The following is a 19256-nucleotide window of genomic DNA, read 5'->3' on the forward strand; positions in this document are numbered from 1 at the left end:
GAAAGTCTTGCAACCAGCTGCCACCTGTCTGACTGTCAAGTGAGAGACAAGCACAAACCGTTGGCTGGCGGCATCAGATCCCAGGATAGATGTAAATTCATTGGAATGGAACACTGCCTCACAAGAAAGGTCTCCTGCTTTGAAAATATCCAGCTGCTTCCCCTTTTGTATGAATAACTCCATTTACTCAGCAGCTAGATAGCCATATCCTATGTAAAGGCTGAGCTTTGCTATCATCCCCTAAACACTAGAACACAAGTAATATGGTAACATTCACAAGAGTCTCCCACACCCCATATATTCAGAGTTACACCACATTAAGGACAAATTATTCAGCTTGAGGGTCTAGCACTTGGCAAAAGCCTCATCTAAAATTGAGAACTTTACTTCCCTTGCACTAAAGATCAGAGATGGTTTTACAGACTGAAGTTCTAAGCAACACACTCGTGAGTGGGCCTGGCATTTCACAAGGCAACTTCAGGAGGTGAAAATTTCACTGTCCCCCTTCACTAGGAGCAAGTTTCCTCCCTCTCCCAATTGATATGAGAAGTCTAGAATGTAACGTTTGTCAGGATGGCCTATTTAGTCCAGGAGCAGCCAACACCAGCTACTTCAGAGGAAGGTGAACCTCTCCCCTCCAAAATGATAATGGACAGGGCCAACTGGGAAAAGCTGTATACAGAGCAAGCTTCCTTCCCGACTCTGCCTCCCCATCCCATCAGCAAGCAGCAGTTGCCTATGTAGAGTGGTACATGCACCTGCACAAAAAGCTATTTTCCTGCTGCCAGAAGACGTGAACCATGTTGACTGATTTTGGATACCAGTCACATTCCTCATAAGTCTGGCTGTTAATGCTCATGAACTCTGGAGCGCTAATTCTCTGCTCCAGCTGCTGGCCTTGGACTTAAGAGAAGCAGCACAGACAGGAGAGAAGAGGAACAGGAATGCTCCCAGTTATTTTTGGATAGTTTGTTATCCAAAGTTGTGCAGTAACGTGCAACAGCATTAGAAACAGGCTCCCAGAACTGTTTAGTGCCCCCGCGAGACTGCATTTTACAATTCGGCTACTTCACCCTCGGCTTAAGAGGAATTTTGTTTTTAGCAATCTAACACAATTACACCAATGTAATTTGTTGGAAAAGTTTGCATCTGAACTATGCAAAGGCAATTTTTAACATTTAGCCCAACGTTTTAAAACCCATGAGAACAGAAGTCTCATATGACAGGGTTTACAATTAAAAAGCTAAGCAGAGCTGGATGTTTGCTGCTGGGTGCGGGAAAGCAATGAGGACACTACGGCCAGCCACTCTAATGCAGCAATTAGAAAGAAAGCAACCACTCAAAAGCGTGGCTGGCAGGTTAAGAACTTCAGTTTTGCTCAGTAAGCAATTTATTTTAAATGTTAACAGGCTGTACCTTTTCAGGTAGGTAGATACGTAGGTGGAAGGTGCACCCGTCTGGAGGTCTTCGTTTCCCTTTGGTTCATCCCTCCATGGCTGCCGTGTGTAGGAGCCACTCCTCACCAGGTTAACAGCAGATTCTCTGTTGAGGCAGGAGAGAGCACTATGGCAGTTTAAAAAGACTCTGGAGCCATGTTGTCTTGGTTTATCACACTGCCAAGCATGAAGATAAGTGTTGGAGTCTCAACATCCAGTGGGAAGAGCAAAGAGCCCTCCACATTCAGGCAATACAAACCCTTTTCCAGTTACAGTCCTGATTCACCACAGGGATAACGGGGACATTTTAATTAAATTATTTCCCTTAAAATTAGCTCTAGTAATTGCCAAGTATTTATTACTCATTTAATGTCACAAGAACGCATGGTGTTTTGCACACACGTTAACACACAGTCTCTGACCACAAGCACTTAAGCCAAATTCAGACTGTTTATAGAAAATCACTTCATGCATTAGATCTAGAAAGATCTTGCTCTCCCTGCCTCTCTCCTTTTACCTTCTGAGACATCAAGGACTGGTCACTGCCAGAGACAGGATACCAGGCCACGGATCAATGGCCTGAGCCAATATGGTAAGTCTTAGGCTATTGATTTAGAAGCCAGGAGCAGCAAGTATAAACATTTAGCAACAACTAGAACTATGTGCCATGATTCAGAAATAAACTAATGCCCCTATGAGTGTTAATGTGTGAAGGAGCAGGGGAATGGGAGTTCAGAATCTGAGCTCAAGTCCCTCACTCCCACGCTGGAAGTATCTTATGCGTTGTTCTCTGGCAATTCCCTCTCGCCAGCTTTAGGAATCAGAACCTATTTGTAGCATGAGCTAATACGCTTCAGAGCTCCCAATTATTTTTCGATTTTGATTTCAAGCTATTCATGCTATTTTACTTCAAGTCTCTAGTGCATTCCATGAAGCACTGATTTGGCTGGTGTTAAAAGAGAAGTACTGGAAAAATTGTGTCACACAGTACACTGTGACAACCATCTGCTAATATAGCCTGATCCTCCTCCATCTCACAGAGCAAGGGACACTTAGCAGCAATCAGCTGGGTACAGCACAGTCTGAGGCACCATTCAAAAACACTCAGCTTTATCAGGTTTCAGAGTAACAGCCGTGTTAGTCTGTATTCGCAAAAAGAAAAGGAGTACTTGTGGCACCTTAGAGACTAACCAATTTATTTGAGCATAAGCTTTCGTGAGCTACAGCTCACTTCATCAGTATGCATCCGATGAAGTGAACTGTAGCTCACGAAAGCTCATGCTCAAATAAATTGGTTAGTCTCTAAGGTGCCACAAGTACTCCTTTTCTTTCAGCTTTATCAGTCATCCCTCCTGTAATTTCAAATACAAATGGTCAGCTAAGATCCAAATAATGGTGGCAGTTTGAAATTGAAGCTAGAACACTGCAAGCAGGATGTAACAAGAACAGCACAGAATCTATAATTGCTGTGAAATTGTTTCTCAGAGCCTATTTGGTGTAACTGCTTCACAACAATTATAGTTTGTGCTGGCTCTACAAATCAAGCCGAGCTCAAATCTTATTCCCTTTAGATCACATTGCAAGGAACCCACTGGAGGCAGCATCTCCCTAAATAATCATGTTATGAGACAGATGCTGCTTCCATTTTTATATTGCAGCAGCAATGGGTAACCAAACAAGAACTGGGGCCCCATCCTGTTAGGCACTGTACAGACACACAGCAGAGTCCCTGATCCAAAGAGTTCACAAACTTAAGCTACATCGAGAAGCAACTGGTGGACAAAAACAAATGGGATGGAAGAGATGTTTGAGCAAGTTACAGTACAATAAGCAGCGGTCTCAGCTAGAGCTCAGATTTAGACTAATTTTAGAGGACAAGAAGGCACCTGCATAGTATCGCATGGAGGTGAGAGATTTGTGTATAATCATCGTTTGTAGCATTTCACATTTTAAATTCTGAAAGTGTGCCAATAATCTAAGAGTTTAGGGAGCAGATACTATCGCCTACTGAGGGAAGGGCCCATTAAATTCACTTTTCATAAAATGTTGCCAGATTTCAAGCCATATCAAACACCTGTGCACTTGGGAGTAATGAGTGAAAAGTATGAAGCATGAGCACAGAAAAAGGAGAAAGGCATTTCCAAGGACTGAATTCCAGCAGAATCTTCACCAGAATAAAATCTGAGCTTTAAACTCAGTCAAAGTCCTACCTGTTTTCCTTTTCTTCTATGTCACCCGTACTGCTTAGTCTTCTAGGGGCTACTGGGGCAAAGTAGTTTTTGCTGTCCTTATCCTGAAGGAAAAAACAAAAGTAAATATTTCAGGATCTTGTATATTCCACATGGAAGTTATATCTTCAATGGCATTCAACAACACCTCTGAATTACAGCGTGTAGTAGGGTGAGCACCCGATCCAGCTCTGAAGGGGTCGGAAAAGCCCTGCAGAGGGCTGGGGCAGGGAGTAAAACCCCGGCTGATTGGGGGAAGTGGCAGCAGCAGGGGGCCACGCCCCAATCAGTGCCCAGGTGGCTCTATAAAGGCTGTGAGCCAGAAGTTCCAGAAGAGACTCTCTCTAGCTTGGAGAGAGAGCGACCTGGCTGCAAGGGCTGAGAAGGTACCTAGATTAGGAGCAGGGATGGGGAAGGCCAAGGGAGCTGGGGAGCTCGGGCCTAGGAAAGCCCCAGGCTGTAGGCCTGGGGAGGCCTATTCGGTACAGGGGTTGCAGGGGCAACCACAGGTAGGCAGAGGCAGCAGGTCCAAACCCCCTCGCCTGTGATGAGCAGCTCATACTGCAGTCTGCCCCAGGGAGCAGGGCAAGTTGGTTTCTGGCAGTAGCCTAAGTGAGGTGAGGTGGAGATAGTGGGTGGGGGTTCCCCTGGGAGGGGGAGACCCAGAACTGTGGGCGTACTGCCAGGGGGCAGCACCCAAGACAAAGGCACCGGGGTCCGGGAGGGACACGGGGGTGAGGGGCGGCAAGACACCAGCCTGAAAGAGGCTGGATGCTGGATACTAATTCCCTGAAACGACCAGCAGGAGTGCTGCCGGGTGAGTCTGCACCCCATGATAAGTGGTGGAGAATGCAGGCATGAGCAGTCCGTCCCCGATACAAGGGACAGAGTGAGGACAGCAGGACTATTGCCCAGGGATGAAGGTGGAGAAAAAGGGGACGATGGATCCCGGGTATTCTGGGGTTTATTATGCAGAGACTCCAGGTGCCATCCCAGGCTGGGCCCCAGGGCCGGTGCCCCAATGGAAGGGGGCAGAAGACCTAAAGGGACTCTGGGAGGCCCATGAGCGATTTTGGAAGGGGCAGCTGGCTAGGGAGCAGCGGGCCCTGATACAACTCCTCAGGGAGGGGTTCATGAGGAACCGGAGAACATGGCGTGAGGGGCTGAGGGCCAGGGCCAGGAGGCCGGTGGCAGAGCGTCAGGCCTGCTATGCCTGCCGACAAACGGGGCATTTGAAAAGAGACTGTCCCTATGGGGATAGGGGCAGGGCACCACAGCCCCGACCGGGACAAGGAAACGTCCCGTGGGCAGGCCGCCGGGTGCGGAAACCTGGGCGGCTGCCAACCTGTTGGGCCTGGGGGCAGAAGGGCCACAGACAGTGGGCCTGCCCAGGCCAGAGCGACCAAGAAAGGCCCAAGACAGCTCAGAGGCAGGGAACCTGCTGGGGCTGCTGGGAATGGGGCCACATAAGGAGGCACTGCCCCCTCAGGGGAACTGAAGAGAGGTGCCTGTGTGCCTGGAAGGGCCAAGACCGAAAGAGGCAGCGACCAGGATGGAGGGAACCCAGACCATCATGGGGGCCGTCACCGAGGACAAAACCCAGACGGACTGGGCCCAGTGGGAGGCCGGGACCCAGGTCGGGGTAGAACAGGTGGCTGTGGGAACCCAGACCCTGAGGGAAGAGGGCCTGGGGGACCAGGACCTATGGGCACGGTTAGAAGCCGCGGAGCTGGCCCACAGGAAGGCCGAAGCCCAAGTCTGGGAGATGGCCCGGACTGGGAGGCCACGGAGAACAAGCGGGCGGACCTGGAAGGGCGACCTTGGAGGGGTAGCCTCGGGGAGCCCAGGCCAAGACTCCCCCCGAATCCCAGGGATCCCCAATCAGGGCCCAGGTGGCTCTATAAAGGCTTTGAGCCAGAAGTTCCAGAAGAGACTCTCTCTAGCTTGGAGAGAGAGTGACCTGGCTGCAAGGGCTGAGAAAGTACCTAGATTGGGAGCAGGGATGGGGAAGGCCAAGGCAGCTGGGGAGCTCGGGCTTAGGAAAGCTCCAGGCTGCAACCCTGGGAAGGCCTATTTGGTACAGGAGTTGCAGGGGCAGCAGGTCCAAACCCCCTCGCCTGTGATGAGTAGTTTATACTGCAGTCTGCCCCAGAGAGCGGGGGCTAGTTGGTGACTGGCAGTAGCCGAAGACTGAGGCGAGGTGGGGATAATGGGTGGGGGTTCCCCTGGGAGGGGGAGACCCAGAACTGTGGGCGTACTGCCAGGGGGCAGCACCCAAGACAAGGGCACCAGGGTCTGGGAGGGACACGGGGGCCAGGGGCAGCGAGTCACCGGCCTGAAGGAGGTGCTCCGGAGGCTGGATGCTAATTCCCCAAGACGACCAGCAGGAAGTGCTGCTGTGTGAGTCTGTGCCCCATGACACAGTGTTTCCATTCTTGTTTCCAAGGGAGAGTCCGTTCTTATTTTTTCCAAAATTGCCAGTTTTAAAGGCTTTTGCTCTAAGTTAAAAATTGGCATGGAGGAGTCAGCCTGGAACCATTTCAAGAAATAGCCCAAAAGATCTGTTTTCTAGAATTACCATATGTCCTTTTTAAGAGAGTTGCCTTCCCTGGGAACTAGCATAGTAAATGTGAGGCTAATAATTGAGGACAGCTGCTAAATTAAGATAGATCGTGTGTAAATGGGTAGCAGAGCTGAATGGATGAAGAGCACACTGGGGAAGACTTTAGATTCAGAGCAGCACAATTATCTGTTGTGAACACAGGTCACCCACTGGCTGGATTAGATATTCCCCACTAAAGTATGTGGGATGCCAAACTACTGGGGGATTGCAAGGCAGGTTCTAACTTAGGTAGGAATGGGTAAAAGGAATGCTTTGGCTGAATTCCAGCAATTTTGCATGAACTGCCAACATAGAAAGTAAGATGGTGTACTTTTCAGAACAGGAGGAAAGTATAAATCAGGGGTCAGCAACCTTTTAGAAGTGGTGTGCCGAGTCTTCATTTAGTCACTTTAAATTTAAGGTTTCGTGTGCCAATAATACATTTGAACGTCTTTTAGAAGGTCTCTCTCTATAAGTCTATATATATCACATCACTAAACTATTGTCGTATGTAAACAAGGTTTTAAAAATGTTTAAGAAGCTTCATTTAAAATGGTGATCTTACACCACCGGCCCGCTCAGCCCGCTGCCGGCCTGGGTTCCATTCACCTAAGCCTGCAGCAGGCTGAGCGGGGCCTGTGGCCGGGACCCCGGCTGGCAAGGGGCTGGCAGCCAGAACCCCAGACCGGCAGCGGGCTGAGTGAGGCCAGCGGCCACGACCCCAGACCGGCAGCGGGCTGAGTGGCTCAGCCCGCTGCCCGTCTGGGGTCCCGGCTGCCGGCTCCTGCCAACCAGGGTCCCGGCTGCTGGCTCCGCTCAGCCTGCTGCCAATCTGGGGTCCTGGCCCTGTCCACATAGAGTAGGTACCTACCTTCTCCCTGGTTCTAGCCATTCTCTTCCTCTCTCTGCACTGAGATGAGGGTGGGAGTCCGCTGAGAACAGGACTGGGGTGAAGGAGCAGGCTGAGGGTTAGGGTACAGGGTCTGGCCAGGAGCTAGAATGAGGAAGGGGGCTCAGGGTTGGGTGTGGAGCGCTTACCTGGACAGCTCCCGTTTGGTGCGAAGGGTGCAGGTGGGAATGTGGGGGGAGGAGTGCAGGAGCTCCTGTTTGGTGCTCATGGTGGGGGTGGGAATGTGTGGGGGGTGCAGGAGTCAGGGTTGGGGGTGTGGGAGGAGGGTGCAGGAGTCAGGGCAGAAGGCTGCAGGGGCTGGGTATGCGGGGGGGTGGTGCCAGAGTCAGGGCTGGGATTGTGGGGGGGTGCAGGGGTCAGGGCACGGAGCTGGAGGGTGTGGGAGGTGCAGGGGTCAGGGCAGAAGGCTGGGGGATGTGGGCTAGGGTCGTGGGGGTGCTCCCAGCCCCCTGCCCTGAGCGGCTCACAGCAGGGGGCTGAAGGGGATATGCTGATTCCGCCCCCTTCCCCAAGGTCCCCAGAGCAGAGAGCGCGCCATCAGCTGATCAGCTGCAGGGAGGGAGAGGAGGAGGGGCAGGAACCCAGCACACTGGGGGAAGAGGTGGGGGGAGGGGGAAGGAGAGAGCGGTGGGCGGGGGGCAAAGAAGAGCGGGCCGGGCCAGGCAGGATTTTGAACAGCACGCTGCTTTTTGCCGGGGTCCCCAGCAGGCAACAGTGTGCCATTAAAAACTGGCTCGCTTGCCATCTTTGGTGCACGTGCCATAGGTTGCTGACCCCTGGTATAAATGTACTAAAGCATCTGAACACAAATGCAAGCAACATGAAAAAAAGATGAAAGAAGAATGACAGGGGTATTAAATTATGGAGATTACAAACTAGGGGCCATAACTGAAACCCGGTGGGATGACACTCAAAAGTGGGATGGCTATACAAATGGGTAAGCTGATTGATGCTGCTTGATAAGCACCCCTCAGATGTGATTCACTGCAAACTGTTTTGAGGGAAAGGAGACCTTTTCTTTGTTGTCTAATAATGCAGAAATCCGGGGACTCGACGAAGAGCGGTAGATGGAGGAACCTCTCTCTCTCAGTGCCTCCCGGGAAGCAGCTTCGCTTAGCATATTGTGGCTGCCAGTTTTCCGTAGACCAAGCCTCCAAGATGAGGGAGATTCATCCTTTTGCTCCTCTGATTTGTTGAGCAAACTGGTGAACTGTGGTGGAAGAAGACAACAGCGGGTAGGAAACTAGGGAACTGCAGATAGTAAAACTCTCTGGGAAGTTAAATTATATACTAAATAGGTTACACTTTAAAGCATGAGATTCAATGCAGTCTCCAGCGATAGCTGGGGACGGACACACACACTTCTAAATTGTAAATGCAAGTTCAGGTTAATGAGGATATAGAGAGGGAATAAAAAGGTGTCAAAGGTTTTGTCAGCATGTGTTTAAGAAGGGCGTACTACTCAAGAATGGCAAAGGCACAAGTGACTTATGCAGTTCATCCCACATGAGCGCAAGTAAACACTTCATATCAGAAACCATACAACTGTGTATTCTGTACATGCTGCTCTGTATTTGTTTTCGTATGGACTTTAGCTATACATCCACAGTAGCAGTACTGGCATATTACTCTATGTATGCTAGAGAGATCCATGAAAATAATCCATACTAGAAGAGGGAGGCTCCTGCAGAGCATCTGCCTCCATCTACTCATGTGCAAGGTTATAGGAGAGATGTGTGTTTTTTTTTTTTTTTTTTTTTTTTGCAGTATCTGAGTTGTACACACATTTAATTAACACTGTTGCAATGCATATTTACAGTGGGACAAAGTTAGCTTGCACACAGGACCTTAATTCTGGCATTTCGAGATTTGTGTACTTAACTTTGCAACCTTAATTTTTTTTTAAAACGTGGTTTTGGATGGATTTCGCTCTAAAGGAAAAAAGCTAGACAATCCGGGATTACCTTAACCCATGCACTGCATGGAACCCGTAGAGCTATTCGACTTGAGCTTACAAGACACCGTGAGGCCACTATACTGACTCTTCCCAGCAAGAAATCTAGTCGCACAGTCTTGAGACACAGGAAAAGCAACTAAACTTAAAAGCTCGAGAGGCAGGAGACCGTTGTAAACAAAGTTGTGTTAATTAAAGGGATTTCGGTTAATCTAACACAAGGAGTTTATCTATAAAACAAACATACACCTATGCAGTGTTAGCCCACTTCCGTTAATCAAGATCTCAGACGACTGAGATTTCTGATTTCCATACTTGCATAGGAAGCACTCATCGGCTTGAGGTAGCTGCAATGCTTTGCAGTAGGGAAAAGGGTTAACTGCACTATTCATAGTTGCTCACTCTCTTCCTCATCACTTGCCTGGTTAAGTAAATTTAAGTTTATGCCATAGCCAGCGCTATCTTATTTGCTCTGGGCAAACAATTAGGCTGACTGGCATGTACAAAACAATTTATGACTAACAATGAAACCTCTTGAATCTCTCATACCTATTAGCTCAGTCTCTAAAAAAACCCAAAACCCTAGCATATAACCACCTGCACTTCAGTGTAGGAACCTGAGACATTAAGCACAGGGCCACCAAAAGGAATGCAAGATATGAAGGTTACTCAGCTGTAACTGGAAGTTCTTTGACATATATGGTCCCTAGCTGTATTCCAAACATGGGTACGCCCATGTTCCTTGTGCCAGAGACCAGACAATTTGCAAGTTGTGTCTGTACGTCTGCACCTGCACCCCCGAGCTCCAAAGGTATAAGGGGACGTGTGGAAAAACTGCTTCTCCAGTTCCTTCACTATTGCGAATCCAGTCAAGACCCAAAGCAGACAGGAAAAAGGGTGGGTAGTGGAATACAGATTATGGTCCCGTCAGGTGTGCACAAAGAATGCTAACTCCAACATGCACCTGCTCCAGGTTCATCTACCATACCAGGAAAGCCATGACCGTGGCAAAGATTATTACTTTGGTATTCATGTAGTCACTGTCTGATGAGTAAACAGCCCAAAGCCAGCCTGTACACAGAGGTGAAGCCTGGAGAATGGCGTTATGCAAGTACACAAGGCCATGTGGCCTAGCAGAGAAAGACAGACCTTGACTGTGGTTTGAGGGTGACTTACTTGACTTATCAGGCTGTTAATGGCCTGAATTTGGAGCCTTGCTGAAGTCAGTTCTTTGGCTGCTTCTACAAAGTCTAAGGTTTTTATGGGACTCAAAGCAGACTTTTCTCTGTTTACACAGATTCCCAAGGATGTCTGAAGGTGGAGCAAAGATAGGGTGGCTGACTGAACCTTCTGATTGGATCTGCCCATTAGGAGCCATTCATTTAGTTATGGGAAGTGGTATAGCTGTTTTGACTCATCTGGGCCACCACCAGATTGAGGACCTTCATGTAGGCCCTGTTGCCAGTCCAAACAGAAGTACTCTGAACTTGTCCCACCAGAAATCTGAGGAACCTTCTGTAGGGCAGATGAATGCCTAAATGAAAGAAAGTATCTTTCATGTTGAGAGCCGTGAGCCACATGTCCTTCTCCAGGGAGGGAATGATCAGTGCCAATGTACACATCCAGAATTATGATTTGCAAATTAAAATATTCCGCTGATGTAGGTCGAAAATGGGTCTTTATCCTTTTTTCTTGGAGACTGAAATACAAGGAGTAGAACCCTTTCCTTACACGCTGAGGTGGCACTTACTCTATAGCCCGTCCAAGGAGGGGACGGTCCACCTTACAGAGGTTTCCTCATGAGGGTGGTCCCTGAAGAGGGGCCAGGAAAGGGGTTTGCAAGGGGAAAGGAGAGAGAGAGAGAGAGAAAAACTAGATGGCATAGCCAGAGCAGATGGTATCCAATCCCCACTTATCCATTGTTGCCCTCCAGTTGTGGGTGAAAAATGTGAGGGGGCTACCAAAGGTTTTGGGGGGGGCAGTTGGAGATGACGTTCTCAAGCATCCTGTCAAAAGTAACCTCTAGTTGGTGGATAGGATTGAGTAGCTGTGGTTGAAAGAGCTGCCTGCCTAGCGCTTTGCACCTTTTGACATTTGCACAGCAGTTCGTAAGGGTGTTGGTGGTAGAACAGCTGAGGGAGATGTCTTGGTTTATACACCTGTTTGTGATTTTTCCTCTTTGGCGCTGGCTATAAATGCCCAGGGAATGTAAGGTCATCCTGGAGTCTTAATGAGCGCAGTGACTCATCCACCTTTTCGTTACAGAGCTCAGACTCACAGGGCAAGTCCTCAGTGGGATTCCTCCCTGAGGAGCCCCAAAGAGTGAAGCCATGATTCATGCCTCAAGTATCGCCGTAGCAATAGCGCTAGATGGGGTATTGACAGTGTCCATTGCAAATTGAAAAGAAATCTTATCTACCAGTTTGCCTTCATCAGGGAGGGCTTGGAATTAGACCCTGTCCACTGAGAGAGTGTCTTCAAACTCCAAGAATTTGGAGTAATTTGTAAAATGGTGCTGCGCTAATAGGACCTGGTAGTTAGCAATTCAGGAGTATGCCATACCACCCAGACTGGTTCCATGATGGCCTCATTTACTGGGAGGCCCACCTGACTGGTGCCAGTGGGCTGCAAGATGTCCATGAGCTTATACTGCATATCATGGAACTCCTGGAGTGGAATCTGGAGTTCAATTGCCACCCTCTGCAAGAGCTCTTGGTACTGCCTGTGGTCTTCAGGCAGGGACGCTGAAGATGAAGAAATTGCATCAGGCAAGGACGATGACATCTGTCAAAACCAGTTGATCCAGCTTCATTTCCTCCTTCCACGTACTCTGATGGAGCCAGTTGGTGTTGACCAAGAGGAGAGGGCTGGCGGGATTCACACACAGATCTGGAGTGTCTCTAGCATAGGGATCCCATGGATCCCAACAGGGCCAGTATGAAGTGTCAACTGGTTTTGGGGGGGGGAATCTCAATGCAGTGGAGACCATCAGTCCCCTAGGTGGTCACGATTGGGCACAGGATAGGTCCAAGATCTCCTACAGTTTCTGTCGGGGATAACGTCCCTACTTGGAAGCGATGGACTGTCTGGACATCAAAATCAACCAATGAGAAGGTAAATTTTGTGTCTGTTGGCCATACTGGTGGATGAATGCTTCAACTCCTCTATGGAGTAGAGGAGCAGCCCCTTCTCCTCAAGAGTTTCTTCTTCTGTTGTTGAGATGTCCCTCAGGAGGATCACACCAGAAAGGAGAGGAAAGAGAGGATAAGGTAAGGTGAAAATATCCTCCGAAGAGGTAAAAGTTTCAGCCCGTCCCAGAACATGAGGTGTCCCAGTTATTGGTGCTCAGAGGATCCTTCTGGAAACAAGTCAGTACAGTTGAAGAGGAGTGTATCCTGGAGCTCCCAGTCATTGCTGGCAGGTGCTGATCCTTTAGCTTTTGAGCTGGAGCCAGAGCCAATACCGATTATCTTTTTTCCTTCACACCTTACCCTCATGGTCAGGGGGTTTAGGCAGACCTAAGTCTTTAGGACCAACATGAGGACTCACTTGACTTGGACAGAGTCAGGGAGGGATCCTTCTTTAAGAAGCAAATGTGGAAGGGGATCTGTTCTAGCATCTATGAGAGTGCCCCTAACTCTCCTAAGAGGCCTGTGGCAATGATTACTCTGACTTAACAGCCCTGGCCTCTTCTTCGGAGCTTATGCTCAGAGGGGCACTGCCTGCAGACCGAGGCCTATGTACCAGAGGGCTCACCTGGCCGGGATCCGACTGGGTCTCATGACTTTCTCCATGAGGTACTTCCTCAGGTGAAGCTCTCATCACTTCTCAGGTTTGGGGAGGAAAGCAGAGACAGATGTGAGCCTCCGCAAGACACTAAAGGCAGCGCTAGCAGTCAGTCATCGCTGACTGAGATGGGGCAGGGCCAGGAGACACTTCTTAAATCCCAGGACTCTAGGCATGGTCCTTCTTCTGAGGGGAGTGAAAAGAACTGGAGAGGGGAGGCCCCAAGGCAGAAGCGGGGGACAGGGGAACTAAACTATGCTAATTAAAAGACTGAAAACACTAGAAACTATTATATTTACAGGTACGAAAACAGCAGAAAGGTGGCTCTGAACACAGGATTCTGACTCAGGGTGGGCAACAGTAAGAAGGAACAGGAGGGGCGGTTGGTCCGCACCTCTCCTTATACCATTGATACTGAGCACAGAACACGCGGGCCCACAAACGAACCAATAGACACTACTTTCAAATTCTCCAGTCTCGGGCATGTATGGAATACACATAGGGACCGCACTCATGGCTCTTGCTAGCCAAGTGGATTTAGAGTCAGAAGAGGTTTAGGTCTAATCTCAGTAGCTATAGTGAGCTTCACTTGGGGGGGGGGGGGGGGCGGGAGAATATCATTGCTAGAGAAATGACAAGCAGTCTCACGTCTACCTCATTAGTGTAGCATCATAGCTCCAACAGTCCCATCGAGTCTGGGGCAGGTTATGTAAACTGGATGGATCTTCAGGCTATGTGCTTCAATGCCAATTGCATTGCTGTCACATTGCCATGAAGGGTAAAAACAGGAATTTTACCAGTTGCTTCCATAAGGACAATTTCAATGGAGTACTCTCTGTTTCAGTACTTCCTGCTGAAAGGAACTAGGGGAACAAATGTAGACAAAACTGCTTCTGTCACCAAACAGGCAGTGGGGTCCTTCCTGGCCAGAGAACCAGGAGTACTTGTTAAGCAGTAACGTGTTTTTTTTCTTTTGTTTTTTTTAAATGGCCCAACTTATTTCAGAGGGTGACATAATGGAAAGACTGCACACCAGACAAAATTAGCCCCATTTGTGCATGTCCCAGACTATTATGTCGATAACTGTGCCTCTTTGTTAAATCAGAGAGAGAATAGTATCTGATTGTAAGTCTTGCAACCTCTCTGAAGACCAGTTTAAGAAAATCTATTCTCCAGTGCAACCAACTGCTTTAAAGCAACAATGGAATGCACAGTTGGATTCTACAGCAATCCCCAATTCACTTACTTTTCTGGCAGGAGATGCAGTGAAGGAGTTATGCTCTGGTGGTGGTATTTGTTCAGTGATGCTAGTCCTGGGTTCATGACCAGAATGGTTGGCAAAGGACTCTTTCTTTCTCTCTACAATTTTAGACAAGGGGAGGAAAAACAAGGTGTTTGAACGTTGCATTTATAAACCACTTTCCCTTTACCACTGATATGCAAATAAGCTGACCCAAAGCCTATGTAATAACAGAACATTCCAGTTCCTCACACTCAGAAAAAAGGGAAGCATCCCTAAGTCTACTCACTGAACAAAAGGTATTTCTGCCCAGTCCTAAGACACCTCTGCACTTAGTGGTTACAGTTGAAGCATGATTTTACAGAGCCATCTATTTCACCCCAGCAGGCAATCTGCCCCTTCTTTCCAGAGCATTTGAGGCCAGATAACAGACTTCATTCATTAGATTTCCTTTAACTGATCATTCTTGACAGACCAATGGGTCTGAGAACTAAAGTATTCCTGCAACACCGAAATATGCGTGGTGGCATGCATGTCTTAGTCAGTCAGGTGAGGGATACAATGACATGGTTCTGCTGGATATTCACCATGGGTTTGGGGCATAGCTCTTGCAGAGAGAGGAAGATGGGAATGCAATGACATAACTTATATTTCATATCTGTGTACAGCTGGGACTATCTGATCAGGCTGGAGACAGTCAAGAATAAACTAACCAAAACAGCCAGATCCTGTGGCTACCTAGTTGCTCCATTCTACAAGCTCAAGCTTCCACCATTAAGGCTTTTTGATTTCTATTCAAGACAGATGCCTCTAACCCTAGAATACAGCATTTGGTTCTAAACACCTTGTTACCTAAAGGACATGAGCAGTACGTATCATAGGCTAGGAAAGGCTATGCCTCCCCAAACAGCCCTGCGAGGCCCCACCCACTCTCTGCCCCAAGGCCCCCTCCTGCTTGCCGCTTTCCCTTTGGCCCCAGCCTCTTTGGGGAAGCGTGCTGGGGCTGGGGCGAGAGCTAGGGCAGCCAGCCTGCATCTGGGAATTGGGGCAGGCTGGAACTGCCCAGCACTGGGGGGCCCCGGGCGCTGGGGCCATGCCGGCCGGAGCTCCAGGGTTGGGGGGTGCCAGCACTGGGGCCGCCTGCTCAACACAGTTTGCCTTGCACTTGTTTTATCTTTCAGTAGCAGTTTGAAGCCCACTAGTACACAAAAAGATACAGTATTGCAGCACTTTTTGTGCACTGCTGTTTGCTCCTCAGGGACTGGGGAACTTCTCAATTTCACTTGGCTGCCTCCACTCACTTTGAGCAAATCAGAGAGCTGAGCAGAGATAAGGCTCTAAGCTCCCCTAAGGGTTGTAAGAAATAAGGCCAAGACCAAAAACTCTGGGCTGTTTTGCCTTCTCAGGTTTTCATACCAGAGTCAGCAATTAAAACACATCTGTGTTGAACATATGGGAAAGCTACTTTACACCAAGATTTGCCAAAAACAGGTCTGCTTGTATAATGTTCATCCATACTGTTTCTGAAGCTGATACACTATGCGACACCACTTCCTGCAGCTACACCACTCCTTATAGGCAGGCTTGGAAGGGTTACATTTTTTAAATTGGTAAATGTCAGTAAACGTCAATTTCACTGTACACACAAACAGAACAAATTTTTCCCTCAATAATCAAAATTTACAGATCAACAAAGCTGAGAAAAATGCTGCTTCGGAATTTGTTAGTTTGGTTTAAGGCTATTTATTTTGTACATTTTGACATGCAATGTTAACAACTTTGTTTTAATGGCTATAAAGCTTTAATTTTTTTAATCTTAATGTCTGTCATTAAATAACTGTCTGATCCCCCCCCATAATTTCCCACAACTGAAAATTTAATTTAAAAATAAAAAAAATGCTAATACCTCGTAGTTGTGAAACTGGGAAAACTCAAAATGGATAAAAATAAAAAATGCTTGAAAATAGATATTATCCCTCAAAATTATTATAAAAAAAGTCACCCTGCCACGCCTATTTGTTAGTGTTTCATTTAAGCTCCTGCTTTGCTTGCAAGACTTGAGATTACAAGACAAAGTTGCTGCCTATTAAAACACTATTTTAATTAGAAGAGCAAATACACAGACTAAAATCCATACAGCATTTACTTTATTTACATGCCAAAAGACTTAATTTTAAAAAACTTTTAATCTTTGTCATTAATCTACACAAAGAATTTTTTTTTTAAACTGCCAGTTCTGCCGAGCACAACCTAGATGCTTCTGTCCCTTTAACTCGTCATCCATCTTCAAGTGTGTCCAACCAGAGCCCAAGTGATAGTTCTTTCGCTGCAGGACACAAGCCAGGTTGTGCTTCCATAGGTGTTTGGCAGTTCTGTAGTGCTCACTGGAGTCAAGATTTATTGATTAGCACACTAAGGAAACAGACTGAGTGAGGTGCAGTCATAACCCATTGCCACACTAACTCTTGGTCAATATTCATCTTCCTTGTCTGGTGGAAAAAACTGCAAATATATTGATAAACTAAATACCATCATCAGCCAACGAAATGCTGTTTTGTAGCTTTCTAAAGTCAACGTTTGGAACAACCAGGATCCTCACCATCTTACATCTACAGAACACTAGGGGGGAGACTTGTTTTCTGTTTTTATTCTGGGGATGAAAGCTAAACAGTGTTACAGGAATCTGTGGTCAGCCCCTCTTTGCAGAGATAGGGGTAAATCAGGAAGCGCAGGCCTAAATACGGTCACTTGAACAACATGTGCACAATACACACCCTGACTAGGTTCCTAACTGAAGCCACAGAGACAATATGAAGAAACCAGGAACTTGGAACTCCAGCAGTTAGCAGCAGCATCTAAAGCCAGATATTACGTTATGTACTTAGTGAATCCATTATTTTTCAACAGATTAAACCCTTTATACACCAAGATCAGAAAAAGCTTTCCCTGCTCCCATGTGGTGATGGAGTATTTAAATGGAACAGGAAACAACTTTCCATTTCCTAGGGTTTATTTTTCCTGAAAACACATTTTTAGTCTTTTATCTAGAACAGCAGCAAGTGGCTTTTACTGAGCAGCATTAAAATGAGTTAACTAGAAGATCAACTTTAGACACCCCTTCATTCTGTTCATTATATTCAAGGTACAACAGGAGTACTATTTTCTCCACACATTGAACTGGTTACTCAAAACCTCTCATTCACCAAAATTTTTACCTTTAACAGGGAACACAAGCAAGTAAGGCTGGAAACTAATGAGAGCCCCGTGTTATTCCCAAACATGAAATAACAAAATAAAATGAAAAGCGATGTATAAAATGAAAAACAAAAAAAATCAAAAGCTTCTAATCAGCCAGGGGAGAGTCAGTAGCCAATGGCAGCACCCACGAGCACAAATCGTGAGCTAACAGGATCAATTCCACCAGACAGAGTGCACCCGGCCAATGGCGGGTCCCGCACAGGTCACATGCATACTGAGCAGGTGGGGGTCAGTGAGAGGATTTGGCAGCCGTACAAAGAGTGCGGAGGGGAAGGTGATGGAGGAGGGGGGTCTGGGGAGGCAGGGCTGAACAAAGAAAAACACAAAATTCCCAAAAAATAAAATAAAAAAAAAATTTAAGAACAGTTTCACGAGGCTCTACCCATTCCCCATCCCGAAGTTAGCGTAGTCTGGTGTGGAAGGCTGTCCAAAAATTCAAAGCATTTTAACACACGTATGTGGAGGAAAAGGCACCATTTATATAAGACCTACATAACATTTTGTGTTGTCCTGATGCAGAACTGATGGAGAACAAATTAAACCCTACCCCCAGATCTTTACTGACACTTATGCTGACCTATGAGCCAGTAAACAAAAAGGAAACTGTCCTGTTTGCATTCAGTGCTTGAAACAACAACGCTGGTTTGAAACATTTGGCAAGATGAAAGTTTTCATCCTTCCAAAAGGGTCTTGCAAAGTTGTATTAATTTCTCACCGAAGAAATATTCATCCGTTTTAAAATAAACAGAGGGTCAATAAAGTCAGGTCTTCCATTTTTTAAAAGAAGTCTCACTATACAGTTATCCACCATATGCTGTATCAGTCCATGTGATTTACTTAACAGCTCAGCTTATCTGAAGAAACATTTTTAAAATGCTTTTAGCCTTTGAAAAAACAGTGAGTGGGACTCCCTAGCTGAGGCCTCATATCTTAATTAACTAACTAAAATCTTAGGGTTGCATTATGCATTACCTGCCTCCTTTTCAGCATCTGATTCTGAAGCCTCATCCTCTTCGGCTTCCTCTTCTTCCTCAGAGCTGGAACTGCTCGATTCCTTGTTCTCCTCTTCTGGTTCCCGGGACTTCAGAGTGTCTTCTTCATAAAGAATCTTCTCTTTGCTGAGAAAAGTAGTTTTTAAAAGTGTGTCAACATGGGGAAAAGCAACTATTTGTGATCTTTACTCTTAACGAACCTGCAGATAAGTCACTACATCTAGAACAGGTAAGCATACAAGTACCTCTTACACACTTCTTCACCCCAATATTTCCTACCCAGTACATTTGCTATGGGTGAAATTCCCAATCCTGCATCTCCCATGCTGGCAGGGACAGCTCCACTCAGCCCGGGGAGATGTGGACTAGAGTGCCTTATGTTACTCCAGGGCAATCCCTCTAGCTATACTAAAAGGTTTTAAATGAGATCATCAAATCCTCAGCCAGAAGAGGAAAGACAGGAGACTGTAGAAAAAAACAAAAGCTACACCAGCTATTTTGCGGGTCTTACTTTTTGAAGAGTCCACTTTGCAGTTTGCCATTCATGTCAGCTTCAATTAGCTTGTTTCTTGTCTCCTTCTCACTGCGCAGCTGTCAAAAAGTGGGAGAAGAATGGGAAGGTCACATCTGAACAGGCATCAGCAGCACCAGCTGTTATCAGTCTAAAGTCATCCCAAACCTCACTTTGAAGAAGTGGCAGGTGTTTTTCCTTGTTAAGTACTCTGTTGTTGCTCAATTTGACAGACAAATACACATCTATAAGCGCACCACATCATGGCCAGGAATAGCTAGAACAGCATAAGGTAGATACCAGGTACATTGTTACTCTCAAGTGCCATTTCATGAGAAA

General features: G+C 47.1%; 1 protein-coding gene across 6 annotated transcripts in view; it reads right to left on the reverse strand.

Moving 5' to 3' along the window:
• The window catches only part of PPP1R12B (protein phosphatase 1 regulatory subunit 12B), a 177694-nt gene that overhangs the window by 97222 nt on the left and 61216 nt on the right, over nt 1-19256 (reverse strand). For 5 of the 6 annotated variants that reach the window (XM_084611109.1, XM_084611108.1, XM_084611107.1 and 2 more), the window contains exons 7-12: nt 18918-18997; nt 18387-18532; nt 14163-14275; nt 8189-8386; nt 3647-3729; nt 1417-1542 (exon numbers count right to left, since the gene is read on the reverse strand). In XM_084611109.1, the coding sequence (XP_084467235.1) occupies nt 1417-1542; nt 3647-3729; nt 8189-8386; nt 14163-14275; nt 18387-18532; nt 18918-18997 (746 nt within the window). Of the gene's footprint in view, nt 1-1416; nt 1543-3646; nt 3730-8188; nt 8387-14162; nt 14276-18386; nt 18533-18917; nt 18998-19256 lie in introns of those variants that run through there. The other variant, XR_014709168.1, reaches the window with a different exon arrangement.

Source organism: Lepidochelys olivacea (genome assembly GCF_965140295.1).
Source record: "Lepidochelys olivacea isolate rLepOli2 genome assembly, chromosome: 21".
Lineage (NCBI taxonomy): Eukaryota > Metazoa > Chordata > Testudines > Cheloniidae > Lepidochelys > Lepidochelys olivacea.